This window comes from Buceros rhinoceros, unplaced genomic scaffold, assembly GCF_000710305.1.
Source record: "Buceros rhinoceros silvestris isolate BGI_N320 unplaced genomic scaffold, ASM71030v1 scaffold6892, whole genome shotgun sequence".
Classification (NCBI taxonomy): Eukaryota; Metazoa; Chordata; class Aves; order Bucerotiformes; family Bucerotidae; genus Buceros; species Buceros rhinoceros.
Genome location: NW_010399386.1, coordinates 1 through 16281, shown reverse-complemented (window position 1 = coordinate 16281; position 16281 = coordinate 1). Strand labels below are relative to the sequence as shown.

General features: G+C 43.9%; 1 protein-coding gene across 1 annotated transcript in view; it reads right to left on the bottom strand.

The window, feature by feature from the left end:
* The window catches only part of MELK (maternal embryonic leucine zipper kinase), a 22392-nt gene extending 6466 nt beyond the window's left edge, over positions 1-15926 (bottom strand). The window contains exons 1-12 of the mRNA XM_010131435.1: positions 15863-15926; positions 15505-15590; positions 14950-15066; positions 14337-14480; positions 12560-12628; positions 11140-11232; positions 9868-9966; positions 6313-6381; positions 5669-5767; positions 4611-4697; positions 3155-3283; positions 439-585 (exon numbers count right to left, since the gene is read on the bottom strand). Of these exons, the coding sequence (XP_010129737.1) occupies positions 439-585; positions 3155-3283; positions 4611-4697; positions 5669-5767; positions 6313-6381; positions 9868-9966; positions 11140-11232; positions 12560-12628; positions 14337-14480; positions 14950-15066; positions 15505-15590; positions 15863-15926 (1203 nt within the window). The remainder of the gene's footprint in view (positions 1-438; positions 586-3154; positions 3284-4610; positions 4698-5668; positions 5768-6312; positions 6382-9867; positions 9967-11139; positions 11233-12559; positions 12629-14336; positions 14481-14949; positions 15067-15504; positions 15591-15862) is intronic.
* Positions 15927-16281: the final 355 nt, after the last annotated feature.

Here is a 16281-nt window from a genome sequence, read left to right as displayed (position 1 = left end):
CCGAACCCTTCCACTTGCACATTTCAGACTATTCCTCTATCTAAACACAGCTAAGAATTTTCATGGGTTTTAATTGTATGATTTTAATTGCTTCATTGTCCAATACAGACAGGTTGAACCTCTTCAAAGACTTGCCCGGCTCTAGCCTAACTCCAAGATCTCTTTTGCTGTACCCCACTGTCTTCCAGTCAGGTTTAAACTGCTCATCGCTGCATTTACTCATTACCTAGATGCTGGGTTTATGCAAATCAAATGTCAAAGCTCAAGTTCTGACCAAATGAATCATGACCCAGATCTAGAGGAATCTACAATTTATCTTCAGCTATATTTATAAAACATTTAATTATGTAGTAAGTTTTAAGCACAATGAGAGTAAGACTTTTTTGGATTAAGAATAGCACTTTTTTTAAAAGGAATTAATATTTATTCTTCAAACACCTGCTTTGTTCTGCGAGTATTTAGAATAAATTCTTCTGACAGACATTCTTCAAACACTGAAGCTGTATCAGAAAATTCCACAGATCCAAATACACGGGACAGTTCACTGCAGCCTGGCACATCTTCAGATGTCAAAGGATTTTCAGACTGAAAAGAAAGACTCAGCTGAGATTACACTGCATGATTAAAAGGAAGATTTCATCAGAAAAGTATCATTAAAATCTAATCCTTATCTCTTTGAGTTCCCAATTATGGTTAACAGCTAATGGAAGTTCCCATGCCCGTGACCCAAGTTTTATAGCATGACTTTAATACTACCATTGTGGATTTGCTATTTGTATCGAAAGTAGATGTGAAACTATTCTCAAAGCACCAAGTCATCTTTTATCACTTGTGTCAAGAAAAGAAGCAACTCATAAAACACCTACTTTGATTTCAAGACTTGGGCCACAAGCTGTTTTACCAAAAGGCAAGTATTAAGCTGGAAAAAACGCACGAAAAGAATGCTGGGAAGTCTGAAAGGCGTCAGGTAAAGGTAAACAAGCCCAAAACTAGAATGCTCGTACCTGAACTAGCATTCAGAATGCTTCCAGCCCTGAAAAAAGGATGTAATTTATTCAATCAATCAAGATTGCCAACCATCATGGCTCACACGACCAGTGATCAAGATAGGTATCACAGTGCTCTCAGTTTCTAACATCTTTTGTTATTTCAGGAAACTCTTTCCAGACTTGTTCCACCCCACTTCAGTGAAATTGCATACAGTTATTTTAAATTATCAGTCCTCAGCTGGAATGGAAACCACTCTAGGAAGCGATGTTGTGCTGGCAGGTACGTTTCCCTTGGCCCGTGACCAGGAACAGAGCAATGATCAGATCTCTCCTTACTACTGGGATAGAAACAGAGCTTCCTGGTGTGCTGCCAGACCCACTATGACTAATTACTAAAAATTCCTTTCCAGAGGGCCATCAGCTACAGCCAAGAAGTTAACAAGAATTTTTCTGTAATACCCTTCTAGATCAAACTGCTTGAAATACTGTACTATTGTGCACAAGCTTGTGCCACCAGATTCACAAACTGGCTAAGTTAAAGGTTCTGTTTGCTTGGTTGTCTTCGTATTAGACCAGCTCTAGCTAGAGGACTTTGCTAGCTGGGTATTTCAACAAGTTCAGTCAATATTCCCTCACAGCTATTATGTGCAGGTACATTAAATGTGCACTCCACACTGTAGAAGGAGCAATGGATTACTGCAGATGTGATTTTCGCTGTCCTGAGAGGGCATAATGTGTATGTTAAATGATACCATTAACCAGATCAATTTACCCAGGACACCACTGGAGATGAAGTCACTTCACAGCACCAGTGCTACTGAACCTGCAGAACATCCACCTTAAAATCACCTGAGTGTAGAAGACCAACTCACCGTGATCAAGGCCTACAGGTAAGGTGAGGAAGGACTTTTCAGGAGGGGCTTTTTGGACAGGACAAGGGCTGATGGGTTCAACTGACAGAGGGAGAGTGAGACCAGAGAGGAGGGAGAGATTGTTGATGCTGAGCGTGGTGAGACTCCGGCCCAGGTTGCCCTGAGAGGTGGTAGAAGCCCCACTCCTGGCACCACTGCAGGTCAGGTTGGACCTTGGGTCTCTGAGTAACCTGCTCTAGTTGCTCACTGCATGGACTGGATGACTCACAAAGGTTGCCTTCCAAACCAGAACATCCTGTGATTCTGTGATCATGGACATCACATGAACATATTCAGCAACACTTATGGTTCAAAATCTCTTGTGCAGCACCGGTGATCTTAGAATTGTCCCTGCGCTTCAAAGCAGTTGTATGAGGGAACTGAAACGATTTTATGCGCAGATACATAGGGAGTGTTTCTTCTGAATGCTTGTCTCTGTGCAGAGAGCAGCACATTCAGATAGCTCAATTTTACACACATCTAGGGTTCAAGGTTAACAGAAAGTCTGCAATTTTACTGAATTGTTTAAAACTTGTCAAACAGATTATTATCAGTGACATCACATATAGCTGTGTATTATATGAGATTGCATGGAATTCAGCAACTTTAGACAAGTTCTGAAGCACCCTGTTTGCACTTTGCTACCAACCACAGGAACAGAAACTACCATAAGACATAAAAAACTGCTTGAGAATCCAATTAATGAGAAAAACATCAGCAATGAGTTTCCTTTACTCAAAATAAACAGAATCCTCTCTGGAATCGTGTAACAAAAGGAAACAGATGGGGAAGCAATGGGTCTCCCTGCTTTGACCATCAGCTCATGTTGTGCCTGTGTCACCTCACAGGAGGCTGTCCAGATGACATGCCGGGATGTTCTGGAAGATTTTTGTTACTGAGCCATGTTAATCAGCAAGGTACAGAAATACTTAGAGACAAATCTGGAATGAATACGTTGGCCAGACCATGGACAGTTTTAGCCCATTTCTGTGGGCAGCCACAGGGAGGTTCTGTGTGGTACTCACAACGCACCATGTCCTCCCAGCTTCTCCAGCAATGTTGACTCATAGAAGCTGCCCAGCTTGCTAAGGCATGTTCATCAGGAGATCAAACTGTTCAGCAGCCAAGACTGGCTGACTGCACAGACGCTCTCTTACCAATATTTAGGGCACCAGCCTGTTCTCCCAGCAGAACTTTGTCGGTGCAGAGCAGCATTTTCATCAGTATGTTGTCCGGCTGAATTCGAAATCTTACCTCGAGGCCTGCTGACTGTGCTGTACTGGCATGTCCTCTTAGACACGGAACCCTCAAGCAAACACGTTTACCACGAGCCTTCTTGGATTGAAGCAAGAGATATGTTGCTGATATTTGGTCATACTTCCACTAGGAAGAAAGAAAAGTATTTTAACCTCTCTTTGGAAACACTAAGTACAAAGCAAGCTCAGCCTCCTGAAGACTAATGAGTTTTCTGCCTGAAGTGCATCCCTCGTGTTCGATCACGTCAGCGTAATTCCATAATTCAGCTGAATCACATAATGTGTTTGAGATCAAGAAACAGACTGTGGTCATCCTTCTTTACCAGTCAGTTTGTAGGACGCTTGGTAGACTGAAAACTAATGATGGGGCCAGGATCTAATCAACTGAAGTGACTGGAAAAGTTATTATTTCAGTTCAGTCAATATTTCAACCAGAGGCTCAGTTTTTTGGGAGTCACCCCCCATTCCTTCCACATGAGCAGCAGCAACTTTTTGCATGACTGTCAGCAGCTCTGCCTGTGTGAGGAACACGGGTACGACGCTTGACTGCAGCACGGTACAAGTAGTTTGAATTCGTTACAAGGGATAGAATTCCACAGTGCAAATGCCACAGATAGATTTGGAAGGACTTTTCCCCATGCAGACAGATTATTCAAGATTATTTCCTACAACTGAAGAACAAGTAGCACTAAATCCACAAATCCATCTTGGGTATCACACACATAGTAGAAGTCAGTTTTTACTGTAGTGATGTAGAACACCAACCGTTTTTCCAAAGTGCTATGGAAGACAAAGAACCATGTCACTGCTCCCATGTACAAAGAAGCGAAAATTAAATTTCAAGGGAGAGTTTTCAGATTCAGGTTAAACCTGGAGTACACATCATGTGTTAAGTCTCTTCTACAGCCTACAATGTCATTGATAACATTTGTACAATTCTTCCAGAAACAGTCAGTTCAAATTTTATTTCTATTCAAAAGTAACTAAACATACTAACTTTTTAAAAAAAACTGTGAATAACAACTCAAAAAAATGTATTTTATAGTATGTCTGGGTGATGCTCTGATATTTTTCTCTTACTCTTTTTTTTTACTGTTACTTATTGAACTATTTCAAAGCAAAAAGTTAACCCAGCAAACAGCATCTATTGTTCAACTATAAATTTCTGTAAATCTATTTTGACTTTAAGAAATTCAGAAAGGTTTTACTGTGAAAACAAATAATGGTCAGGACTGGAAAACATCACAAGCACAAGGAGGGAAAGATAAAAACACCAATTTGAACATCAGAACTGTAGTTATAAGCTACAGTTAGATCCTAGAGCTCTACAGGGGCTCCTCAAATCTGAAAAGTATTAAAAATCTCACACTTGAGCATTGGCCTGTTTCTACAGTTGGTTTATGTACTGTATTATTGTGGTTAATTACTGTAAATTACTGATGTATAGTTCTTACCTCTGATATTAACTCCAACATACTCTCCCTGCTCTGTTTATGAAACACAGAGAGCTCTGTCACACAGTCTTCGTCAAGATGTCCCAGCTGCAAGAACACGACAGATAGTGAGCACAAGGCTTTCAAGTTGTCTCAGTCTATATCTGGCTGGGACACTGTCGTGAAACCCAGCAGGCTGAGTCCATAACCAACCACGATTTTAGACTCTGAATTTTAAATCGTTAGCATCACAGCTAAATATAGTAGGGAGCAGACTGACGGAGTCATACCACTTTAACAGCTTCACAGCCTGGCCCCTCCTTGGTGAGAGGTTCTGAATTCGAAGAAGCCTGACAGCGGATGAGATTTTTTACTGGAATGGAAGCTACGCTTGCAGCTCTCCATAAATATTCAAAGCTCTAGGACAGGCACATCTTTTCCGGAGCCAGTTAGAACTGATGCTGCAGTCACAGTAGAGCTGTTCTTTACCTGGAGAAACAGTGGCATCCAGTGGCCACAGGGAAGCACTGGCTGTGGACACACACGATCCTCTCCTCAGGACTCAATGTTGACAGCAGGACTATTTTATTTCCTTTCCATACTACCTTTGTCTCTTAAAGAAGTCAAACAAGTGATAGAGAGACAGGACAAATGTACTTTCAATGAGGCCAAATTTTTATCCAAACTAGCAACTTCCAGAGAGGATCAGGCAGAAGGTAGACCATCATCATGTCTAATGCTCTCCAGAACATCTGTGTTTTGCACCATGAAGTATTGATCAACCAGCCTGGAGAGTCAACTGGTCACTGACATGTGGAAATACTTCATGTTTGATGAGAAGTGAGTTATTTTGCAAATCACGCATCAGCTGCGGAATACAACGAAAACACATTTGAAATTCCTCATGAGAAATGGAGACTGAGTAGTCACACTGACAGCAAGAAGTATCAGAAAGGAACCACAGCTATCTCAAAGATCATCTCTGGAGAAATGTCTTCTCGTCCCCATGCTGTGAGGACAGCAGTAAGCCAGCACAGATGGCATGAAGTACCTCACATTCATCCAACAAGTGCACTTACTGGGTATTTACTTTGCCACTGGACAGCGTCAGAATAACCTTGCATGAGCCAGGGGTGACTCAGTAGATGTTTAACCGTAATCCGCTTCTTTGGGTCCACCTGGTGGGCAACAAAAAAAAAAAATCAATCTGATAGGTAAATTGTTGAGAAGAACTGAGGAAACCGTTTGTCTTCTACTCAGAATTTTAGGGTCATTGAAGCTCAAATGAAAACCAGTGCTGTTTCATGGCTTCACCAAAAGGAAGGCCACAAAGACAAGTTGTGAAGAGCAGCTATAGTACCCACAGTTACAATAAATATTCCAGGAATATTTAGCATTGGCTGAATGGCTTATAAGTAGCCCAAAGGCATACTTAGTGTTTTCAGCTTTGTTTACAAAACAAACCGTACTGATAGAGCACAGTTAAGAACAACCAAATGCAACTAGTGCTTGGTGACTTTGTTTAATTATTTAAACTTGGCTTAATTATTTCTACACCCAATTATTCTACTCAAAGATTTTTCAGCAAAAAGCAATATTAATCTTTTCTTTAAAAACATGTAAGAATAAAGCTTGCTCAAACACTGAATGCTTTTAAAGACTTTTGGTTAGCCCGATGCAATAGTATGCGACAAAGCTATTGGAACAGAAGCAATAACTTTACCTGCAGCATTTGGTTAAGCAGTAGCACACTGCTAGGAGAGAGCCACTTTGGGACACTGTATTTTCCTCTCTGTGGAAAAGAAGAGGGCTTAGAATGAACTGTGAACCGCCAGCTCGGAAGGCACTGCGAAGTTCCTGGGATGATGGTGACACCCAGATTCGGTCACAGAGGAAGAATAGCAGGTGCATGCAGGTTTAGCTTTAAGGAAGATGGGATTAAATGTGACTAAAACGTACTGAACCCCAATTGCATTAGTAAGGCAAATGCTGTGTTAGAATTATCAGCTGCAGTTTTCACCCACTTTTCCATCACTTTTGCAGCCAACCTGCTCCTTACCAACCTGACACTGAACTCTGAGAAAAGCAAACATATTGGAGCATGAGTGACTGATATGAACACTTTGAAATATGAATATTGATTGAAATTGCTAAATTAGACACTAAAAATAAACCACCCCAACATTTAGCTGTTCTCTTTTTTTTTTTTTAACAGGTTACATCTATTATAGAGTTTTTATCTCTACTCACGCTGCAGACAGGAAAAAGGCTACAGATCTAACTGGTAACTTTATTTTAATTGAATTATTTACCTTTATTTCTTTTTTAATTCCTGATGAGAAGAAAACTGAAAATGGCTTTCAGATCTGAGGTACAACAGTAGATAAAAATCAAACCAAATGAACCATCAAGCATCATTTACTTCTCAATGAAAACAGAGAAAAATAAATTCTAAAAAGTCAGTAAACAGTCACTGTGAAATAACACAACTATTGATCCATCAGGGCAGTTTTCTTTCTACAAAGAAATGCCTCAATCACAGACCAGTCGGTACTGTGTGCAACACATTTCTGAGCAGAGCACGCACTGCTGGGACAGGTTAAAGAATTTAAGCTGTGCCTGTACAGACTCTACTAAGGAGCAATCTGTAAACAGTCCGCAGGCTGCTCCACAACCCACCTTCAGTCAAACTAAGCTAAGTCAAGTAACGTGTGGAATCCGGGTTTTGTTTTTAATATATTGCTCAGAACATCGGACAAGGTAAAACAACATTAGCACCTACACTATGGAGGGCAATGCTGGAAGGTGAAAAGCTTTGCAATAGCCACCAGATGGGTAAGATAACACCAAAAACAAGGTTTCGTTACCGAAGTTACATCACATGCTTGATTTATCATTCACAAAGTAAAGGCATTTATTCAGGTATTCCCAAATGAGACGTGGATTTCAGGGAGAGTCCTGCGGTCCTGATTAGATTGCAGCAGCAGACTGTCACACTGACTTGGAACAATAGTCCTGAGCTGAGATTACAATAAATTTCAGGAGCTATAATGTGTGAAATTAAATTCAACAACAGAGCATAAATGTCCTCATTTCAAGCAATTTTCAGTTCACAACCACATAAAATTAGAACAAATCCGGAGCAGAAACAGCAATCCTGCATCTTAACACCTGTGGCATCATGGGTTTGACTGCACCCAGAGGTTTTACAACATGGTGGTCTCAGCTCACTTAAACCAGTTTCACTGGCCAACACCCTGACAGTCCAAACAACTCAGCTCCTGGTTCCTCAGCACATCAGACAACAGTAACTATGCAGAAACCATCTTTGATGACCTTAAGACCTCCATTCCACATGTAAACCCCCGTTCCTCTTCCAGCTAAGGGCAAGGTGAAGAGCATGAACACATTAAGCTGTTAGACAACCTACCAGGTCCCACATCTTGGTGTAACGACCAGCACAAAGGACTTTGTCGTCCTACAAAGGCACGCTTAGAAACAGACAAGTTCTCAAGCTTATGTGTGGACACCACAGTTCACACCACAAGCAGAGAGGGAAAGGCTGCTCATCACTGATCCCTCTTCGTAGCAATTTTACCAAGGAATTGCAAGTGCTGGCTAACATCACCTGGACAACACTCCAAGTCACACAGTTTACTTTTAGGTGGTTCTGTGAGGAGCAGGGGGTTGGACTCAATGATGCTGATGTGTCTCTTTCAACTCAGGACATTCTGTGATTATGCAAGTAGGAAAGTCATATCATTTTACTGGCAACTCATCTGAGTATCAGCACCTTTACACCCTCTCATTGGATCACTTATCCCTTACTTCTTTTTTTCCTTTTTTTTTTTTTTCTAATTCTTTACAACTCAGACTGAGCTTCCTACAGATCTTCTGTCAAGGTACTTGAATCCACTCCAATTCTGCACTAAAAAGCCACGGGTTTGATGAAATAATCCCACATTTTATAGAGCTCTAGTTGTTATGAACCCTGAAAACACCCCATGCAGATCAGCTGCCTCCTACCAGAGTAGTCTCTGAACACTCTTGAGGAGCTTTCTGTTTGTATTTTTTCTTTTTTTTTTTTTTTAGACATATCAGACTATGTGTGAGAAGAAGAAAGAGGCAGAGGAAGCTAAAGCCTTTACCCAGCACAGCTTCTCCTCACCCCACTCGCTTACTGGAAGCTTTATCAATATAAGTTTTATGGCAGCTTAGAGGCTGTTGGTAGATGTGTGTACGGTGTGGAACAGCTGCTATTCAGCTGCATCAGGAGGAGTTTACAGGGAAACAGAACCAATTACTGAATTCTGGGACAATCTATTCAAGTTTATCCTTTTGATTATGCTGTTCATGCTATTTTGCTCCAAAACAAGGAGAAAAGCTTAACATCAGATAGAGAGCCTGCTTTTCCCAGACATGAGAAGAGCTGACAGTCAAGAACATTATTTCTGGTAAATCAGATTGTCCTTGATTTTGTCTGGGACAGAGTTAATTTTCTACCCAGTAGCTGGTTCAGCGCTGTGTTTGGATTTAGTGTGAGAACCATGCTGATAACACACTGATGTTTTGCTGTTGCTGAACAGCATTTACAACAAGTGAAGGATTTTTCAGTTTCCTAGGTTTCACTTGTGTGCAGGAGTACAAGGAGCTGGGGCAGGGCATGACCGGGATTAGCCAAAGCGATATTCCAGATCACAGAATGTCCTGCCCAGTATAGAAACTGGAGAGAGTTGGCTGGGAGGGGGAAAAATCGCTGCTGGGGCATCAGTCAGTGGGTGGTGAACAATTGCTTTGTGCATCACTTGTCTTTGAGGCTTTATTTCTCTCTCTTTTTGTTATATTCCTTTTCATTACAATTATTATTATATTTTAATTATTAAAATGTTCTTATCTCAACCCACAGGTTTTACTTCTTTTTCAATTCTTCTTCCCATTCCATAGCGAGGGGGAAGGACTGAGCAAGCAGTTGGGGTTAAACCATCACACAGTTCTATTCCATACTGTACAGGGGGAAGCCAGATAAAGGCTCAGATACAAAAATCTAGCCCACGAGCAAGAAAATGTCTCTCCTGAAACTCTGTTTCCTGCAAGCAAGCTGGAGTACTGCAAAAGCTGATGAAAGATGGAAACAAAGAAAAGGCAGCAAAGTGGCACAAAATTCAGCAGACACGGCCTGTCTGCCCCAGGCCCAGCTCCTGCCGTCAGAAGAGCGAAGACCTCTCCTACTGTTCAGCAATGTCTGTTCCCAGTGTATTCCAGCACCACCAGTGCCTACCATTATTTTCCTGTAGAGAGCCATGACGTTGTCATCATCAAAAGGGAGAAAACCACACAGCAAAGCGTACAGCAGCACCCCCATGCTCCAAATATCCGCCTAAAAAACAAAGGTGAGTGGAAATTCATGATCCTGATCTCAAATGGCTTATGGGCAGGTAATGGCATCCCCCTTTGGTAAAGCCCACATACAACCCAGGAGAGGGTGGCTCCTTAAATTCTGGACAGAACTCTCATGTTCCTAGTGGAAGCACACAACCCCAATTCAATTTTCTATTCAAGCTAGAGCACTTTTAAACCAACACCTACTCCTCAGGTCACCAAACTGCTGCATCACCTTCAACCTACACAGACCTCACTGGCCAAAACGCAGACTCATCACAGGGGATTTTCTGCAACAATAGATCTCTGGCTCCAGCAGCTGCCAGCTGGAGCCCCACTTCAAAGCCTGACTTCAAAGCCCCACTTCTGCTGCTTCTTCTGTAGCACAGGCACGACAAGGCCACATGCCTCATACTGTCATTCCCACTTAAATCATAAAAGGGGCCTTGAAGCACTGGAAAACAAAATACACTAAAAAAAAAAGGAAGAAAGCAGGAGCTCAAGGCCAAGGACAGCGGTGCAAAGGTATGTAAAAGGGAAAAGACCGGCTCCATCCCACAACACCACAGTTTAGGAGTTTTGAAGGGATGGACAAAGGCAGGTAGCAGGTCCCAGTGCTCCAGATGCAAATCAAAGCTGGGTAAACACTGCAGCTTATCTAAAGTCTTACAGTGCAGTACAGAGAGCAAGTTTTCATACGCGAATCTCCAGTTCAAGACAGGCCTGGTAAAGCACATGAGATAGTGAGCACACACAGGAATTTGCAACAGGAGCTGGGTTTGTCTAGGACAGAGCTGATTCTGGTTCTCAGCACACAGGAGTGCTGTGCTTTGGATTCAGTGTGGGATTCGGTATGAGAAGTTGTTGGTAACATACTGATGTTTGGATCATTAACAGAACAAACTGCTGCCTGAAAGAACATACAGCGGGGAGGAAGGAGTTTAAGTCAGTTTTTCATAGGGGACTAAAATACAGAGCAACGAAAGGAGATAGCAAAGAGTTAGAGACAAAGCAGCCTCTGATCTGTGAGCGCTGTGACTGCTGAGGCCACTCACGCAGCTTCTGAGAATGACCCAAGCCAGGTGGCATTCAAGAGAAACCAGGTGAGCAGATCTGAACCACCTTTAAACACATGGTGGGATAAAAACAAACCCAGAACAGTGCTACCTACCTCTGAGCCAATATACGCTTTGCCCTGAATTAGCTCCGGTGCTGCATAAGCTGGGCTGCCACAGCATGTGTTCAGATGGTAGTCAAGGCCACCCTGGAATAACCACAACACCGGTCACACAGAGCACTGGTTTTAACGCAGCTGGTGTCTTCTAGCAATAGCACATTAGAGGACTTAGAGCCTTTGTTCTCCTCTGCTGTGCATCTACGTGTTGCTTTGGTGTAAAACATGGCTTTACTTGTCAAACGCAGTCTAGGACCACAAGTATCCTATAGACATTCAGATCCCAAGCTGCTGATTCATCTGTTATCACAAACTCGTTTGGGCTGGAAGAGACCTTTCAGTTCCTTGAGTCCACCTGTCTGACCAGCATTGCCAGGTCCCCACTGACCCCTGTCCCTCCGCACCACCTCAGCATGGCTGTGAAACCCCTCCAGCGGTGGGCACTCCACCACTGCCCTGGGCAGCCTGGGCTAGGCCTGGACAACTCCAATGGGGAATAAATAGGTCCTCAGGGTCAACCTCAACCTCCCCTGCGGCAACTTGAGGTCACTTCCTCACGTCCTATCACTTTTTACCCAAACAGTGTTTTCCACAGCATCTCCTCTGATGAGGATATTTCCCTCTGCAACTGCAAAGAGAAGAGTGATGGAACTTAGGAAGAAGCAACCCAAGAGTTCCTAGCCATGAGGCCAGCTGGTTATTTATACCAATATTTAATACAATAACTTAATGAAGAACCACTAAAATTACTTATTAAAAACACGTCATTACTTTGCTAGGGTTTGTCCTAAGCAGATCAAAGTGAGATGACATTATACGACAATACTCTCACAATCTGGATTGCCTGCAGGACACTCCTTTAACTGAGTCAATTAAAATGATCTGAGGACAAGTAATGCCTTTGCATCAGTAAAGCCTTCTTTTAAATAGCTGACAAACAGGAAGTTCTCCCAGAAATCAGCTTTACACTCAGGGAACACTCAACATATGCAGACACAACCAGAGGAATTGTGAGTGTAACTGGAATAAACTATCTGATTTGACCCCAAGTCTCCACATACATACAAATGTTTTGAAAAGAGACATATGCCACTGAAACTCATCGGGGAATAATGCACCAGTCTCAGCTTTGTAGTGCAGGCCTTTACCCGAGGTGGCAAGTACCATCAATTATGGTTGATAAAGTGCGGGAGGAGAGAAGGATTCAATGATCTGGTCACAACCGGCCGTTAACTCCTCTCTCGCACAGTTAAGGCCATAGAAAGTAATTCGTGAGGGGATGACAATGATGTGAACAGCTTGAGCTGAGGGTCTCTGGGCAGGTCCCTGCCCTGCGCTCTGAAGTCAAACAACCCTTTTTTACACATGTGTAGCAGCTGATTTAGAAGTTCTCTGTGAAAGCAGCTGATACTCTTACCTTTGGCTTTGCACAAAGTCCAAAGTCTATCAGCTTCAAATTATGATCGCTGTCAATCAGCAGATTTTCCTGGTAAAAGAGAAAGTGCTAATGAATCCTTCTATAGCCTGAGTACACCCACAGAACCATGCTTTCCTTCATCTTATTTCTTCTTGTCATTAGCAGCCAGAATTTACTTAAAGTTCACACAATCACAGATCAGTTCGGGTTGAAGGCACCTTCAAAGCTCATCCAGTCCAACCCCCTGCAGGAAGCAGGGACATCTACAACCACAGCAGGTTGCTCAGAGACCCAAGGGCCAACCTGACCTGCAGTGGTGCCACAGATGAGGCTTCTACCACCTCTCGGGGCAACCTGGGCCAGGGTCTCACCACCCTCAGCAGAAACAATCTCTTCCTCCTCTCTGGTCTCAATCTCCCTCTGCCAGTTGAACCCATCAGCCCTTGTCCTGTCCCAACAGCCCCTGCTGAATAGCCCCTCCCCAGCTCTCGGTCAGGCCCCTTGAAGCACTGACAGGCTGCACGAACAGCCCCTCCCCAGCTCTCGCACAGGCCCCCTGAAGCACTGACAGGCTGCACTAAGGTGTCCCCGCAGCCTTCTCTGCTCCAGGCTGAACACTCCCAACTCTCTCTCCTGTCCTCCCAGCAGAAGGGTTCCACCCTTGGGTCAGGGGGTTCTCCCCAGAGTGCAGCAGAGAGGCAGGATTCCCTCCCTTGACTGAGGACAGCTCAGTGGCTTGGGGAGCACTTACTGCAGAGCCTGAGGAGAGGCTGAGGGAAAGATGTTTGTTCAGCCTGTAGACATGAAAGCTTCAGTAGAAACCTCATGGCAGCATTTTAATACCTACAAGGACAGCATGAAGACAGAGCTGGTCTTTTCACAGCAGTGTGTGGTGAGATGACACACAACAGGTATCACAAGACATCCACACTGAAAAGAAGGAAAGTCCTTTCTCCTTCAAAGATGTCACTAGATAAAGCCTCAAGAAGTTTGGTCTGACACTGCTTTGAGCAAGAGGTTTGAGCAGAAGCCTCTAGAACTCACTTCCCACTCAAGACATCATGTGATCCTAAGAGCCTGTTAGCTCTCCAGCTACAAGCCAACTCCTTCCCAAAGATACATATGATGCTTTGTTTCAGAGAATTTCCTTATAGACAAACACTTCTGACAAAAGCTCTCTAGGAGAACGCTTGTGCACCACACATTGGTTTTTCTCAGAGATGTCACCATTGTCAACTTGCAAATTTCTAACCCCTGCCAGGAGAAACAGACTCCCTAAACCCGTGCCTAAACCCAGCCTCAGAATGGGCCCAGCAGCATTCATCTCCTCCTCCACCCTCTGTCTAGCCACCATGTGCTGAAACTAACTATTTGTGTCGCCTTTTCCTTTGGACATGAAAACAGAACAGTATGCAGAACAGACCAGCACCATAAAGACTCCTTCCAGGTATGAGCTGGAACAAAGGGGACAACAGAAATGCCTGAGCAAGGCCAGGTACATGTATCTGCTCCACTTCCAGCTGGAGCACGTTGTTCTGCTGCTCTCTTGGAGGAAGCTTGTTCCTCAGACTCAGCCACATCCAGCTCAGCTGAGGAACACTGCAAGCAGAAGTAATGTTCCTTCAGGAGATGTAAGATAAAGAGCTCTAAGGACAAGAGAATGGAGGCAGAACCTAGTCTGGCTCCTAATAGGGACATATAAGTGGGTTAATATTGGGTTATAATTAAGTGGGTTATAATTACAGTTTATGCAAATCGGATTAGCATTCAGGCTTACTGGTTTGAGATCCCGGTGCGCGTACCCCTGGCTGTGAACGTAAGCGATGGCCGACACAATCTGACGAAAAAAGACACGAGTCTCCTCTTCTGAGAGGTGGTCCTTCGAAACGATGTAGTCAAACAGCTCTCCCCCGGGACAGTACTGTGGGAGGACAGCAAAAGAACACTGAGTGCAGTGATGAGACCCAGATCACCACAAGAGCTAGAAGACACGGTCTGTCACCCCCGAGGGTAAACCCAGGCGGACTGGGTAAGCTGGGAACCCTGACTCCTGCCCCATGTGTTGTAGTAGACACTCACACTGAAGTCACAGGGGATACAAACTGCCCAGGAGGTGACAACCACGAGTTCTGTGGTCACGCTTATCCCTGCTGATGGTATTTTAGAATAACTTAAGTGCAAGGTAGGAATTGTTTCACTTATTGTCAACACCAAAGAGCAGCTTTTTCAAGCTAGAACACAGAACATATTAGCAGCTTTATTTTTAAACTGAAGCATCTTGAACGTGCTCATCATTAAGATAACTCATCAAAAATCATTTCATTTGAGCTCTTGTACCATCTACCACCCCACAACTAACACCAGAAAATGGCAGAAACACTATTTCTTACCTCTAAGACCATGAATATTTTCTTGGCTGTCTCTATCACATGATACAACCGACAAACATGCTGGTGGCTCAAGTTCTTCATGGCATCAATTTCTATTTTAACACGAGGCAAGTCATCCTGAGAGACCACAAAAGCAAGACGTGAGGTTGCCAACCGCTTTGACAGCCTGTTACAGCACAGGCAGCATCAGACTATGGCAGGACATTTCTCAGCATGTATGACAGCACACAGCCCAACTGCTCAGATTCAATCCCCCACAATTCTGGCACACAGACAGCAAAACCCAGTGGGGCAGATGTAAAATTACTGGTATTCTCATCTGAATTACTGCAATCATCTTTAGCTTCCTTGATTTGAGAGCCAGAGGATGTTGCCCTCTCCACGAGGAGGCACAAGACTTGTGGTATTCCATTAAAATTCTTTGAAGTCTACAGCATCTGTCTATAGCCAACAGGATAAGCAAGCAACATTCCAGCACGTTGCACTCCCAAATCCTTGAGAATCCCACAAGAACAGCAGAAGGTGCTAGTGACTTTTAAGCACCTTTTCACTTACCCCTAGAGCAAGTTTGTCCATGATTTTTATCGCAACTTTTTCACCAGTAAGACGATGTCGTGCAAGTTTTACCTTTGCGAACCCACCTGCAGTTGGAAAGAGACATTTAAAGCTCAGTCGGCTGACATGCTTTCTCGCCCAGCATCTCACCATTGCACTGGAGCATGCAGAGCGTGTCTTCAGTGGAGTAAGAGGCGATCGCTGCTACCAACTAACAATTACATTTTCAGCAAGTTTGCCCCCCAGAATACTCACACAAGACACAACCTATGGGTTCTGAAGTAACAGTTAACATATACTCAGATAAATACTGAAGTGGTTAGACACAAGTCTGTTGGCATTTGCAGGTTAATCCTACCTGTTCCAATTGTTTCGCGTAGTTCATAGTACTTGAGGATCTCCTCATAGTCGCCTACAGCCATTCTGAGAGCAGCCGGGGTCTGCAATTCTCAACACCTGCAAGGAGAAAGTGCAGCCGGTGCTCACACTTTACCCACCCTGAGCCCCCGTGGATGCGGAAAGCACCCTGGCTGCAGCTCCAGTGAGGCGGGGAACCTCCTTTCACTGCCCGGTGCTACACACCCAGCAGCAAATCCACCGGGCAGCAAGTCTGCGCACCACAAGCTGAGGGCACAGGACGATAGCGCCTTCCAGGTGCTCCTCACTAACCCCCTCCCCGCTAATCCTGCTTTACCAGAGCCCCGGCGACAGTTTCCTCCTCTACAGGGCAACGACTGAGATCCAAGAGGACGCCGCAGGGGCCGCAGTCCTCCCCTC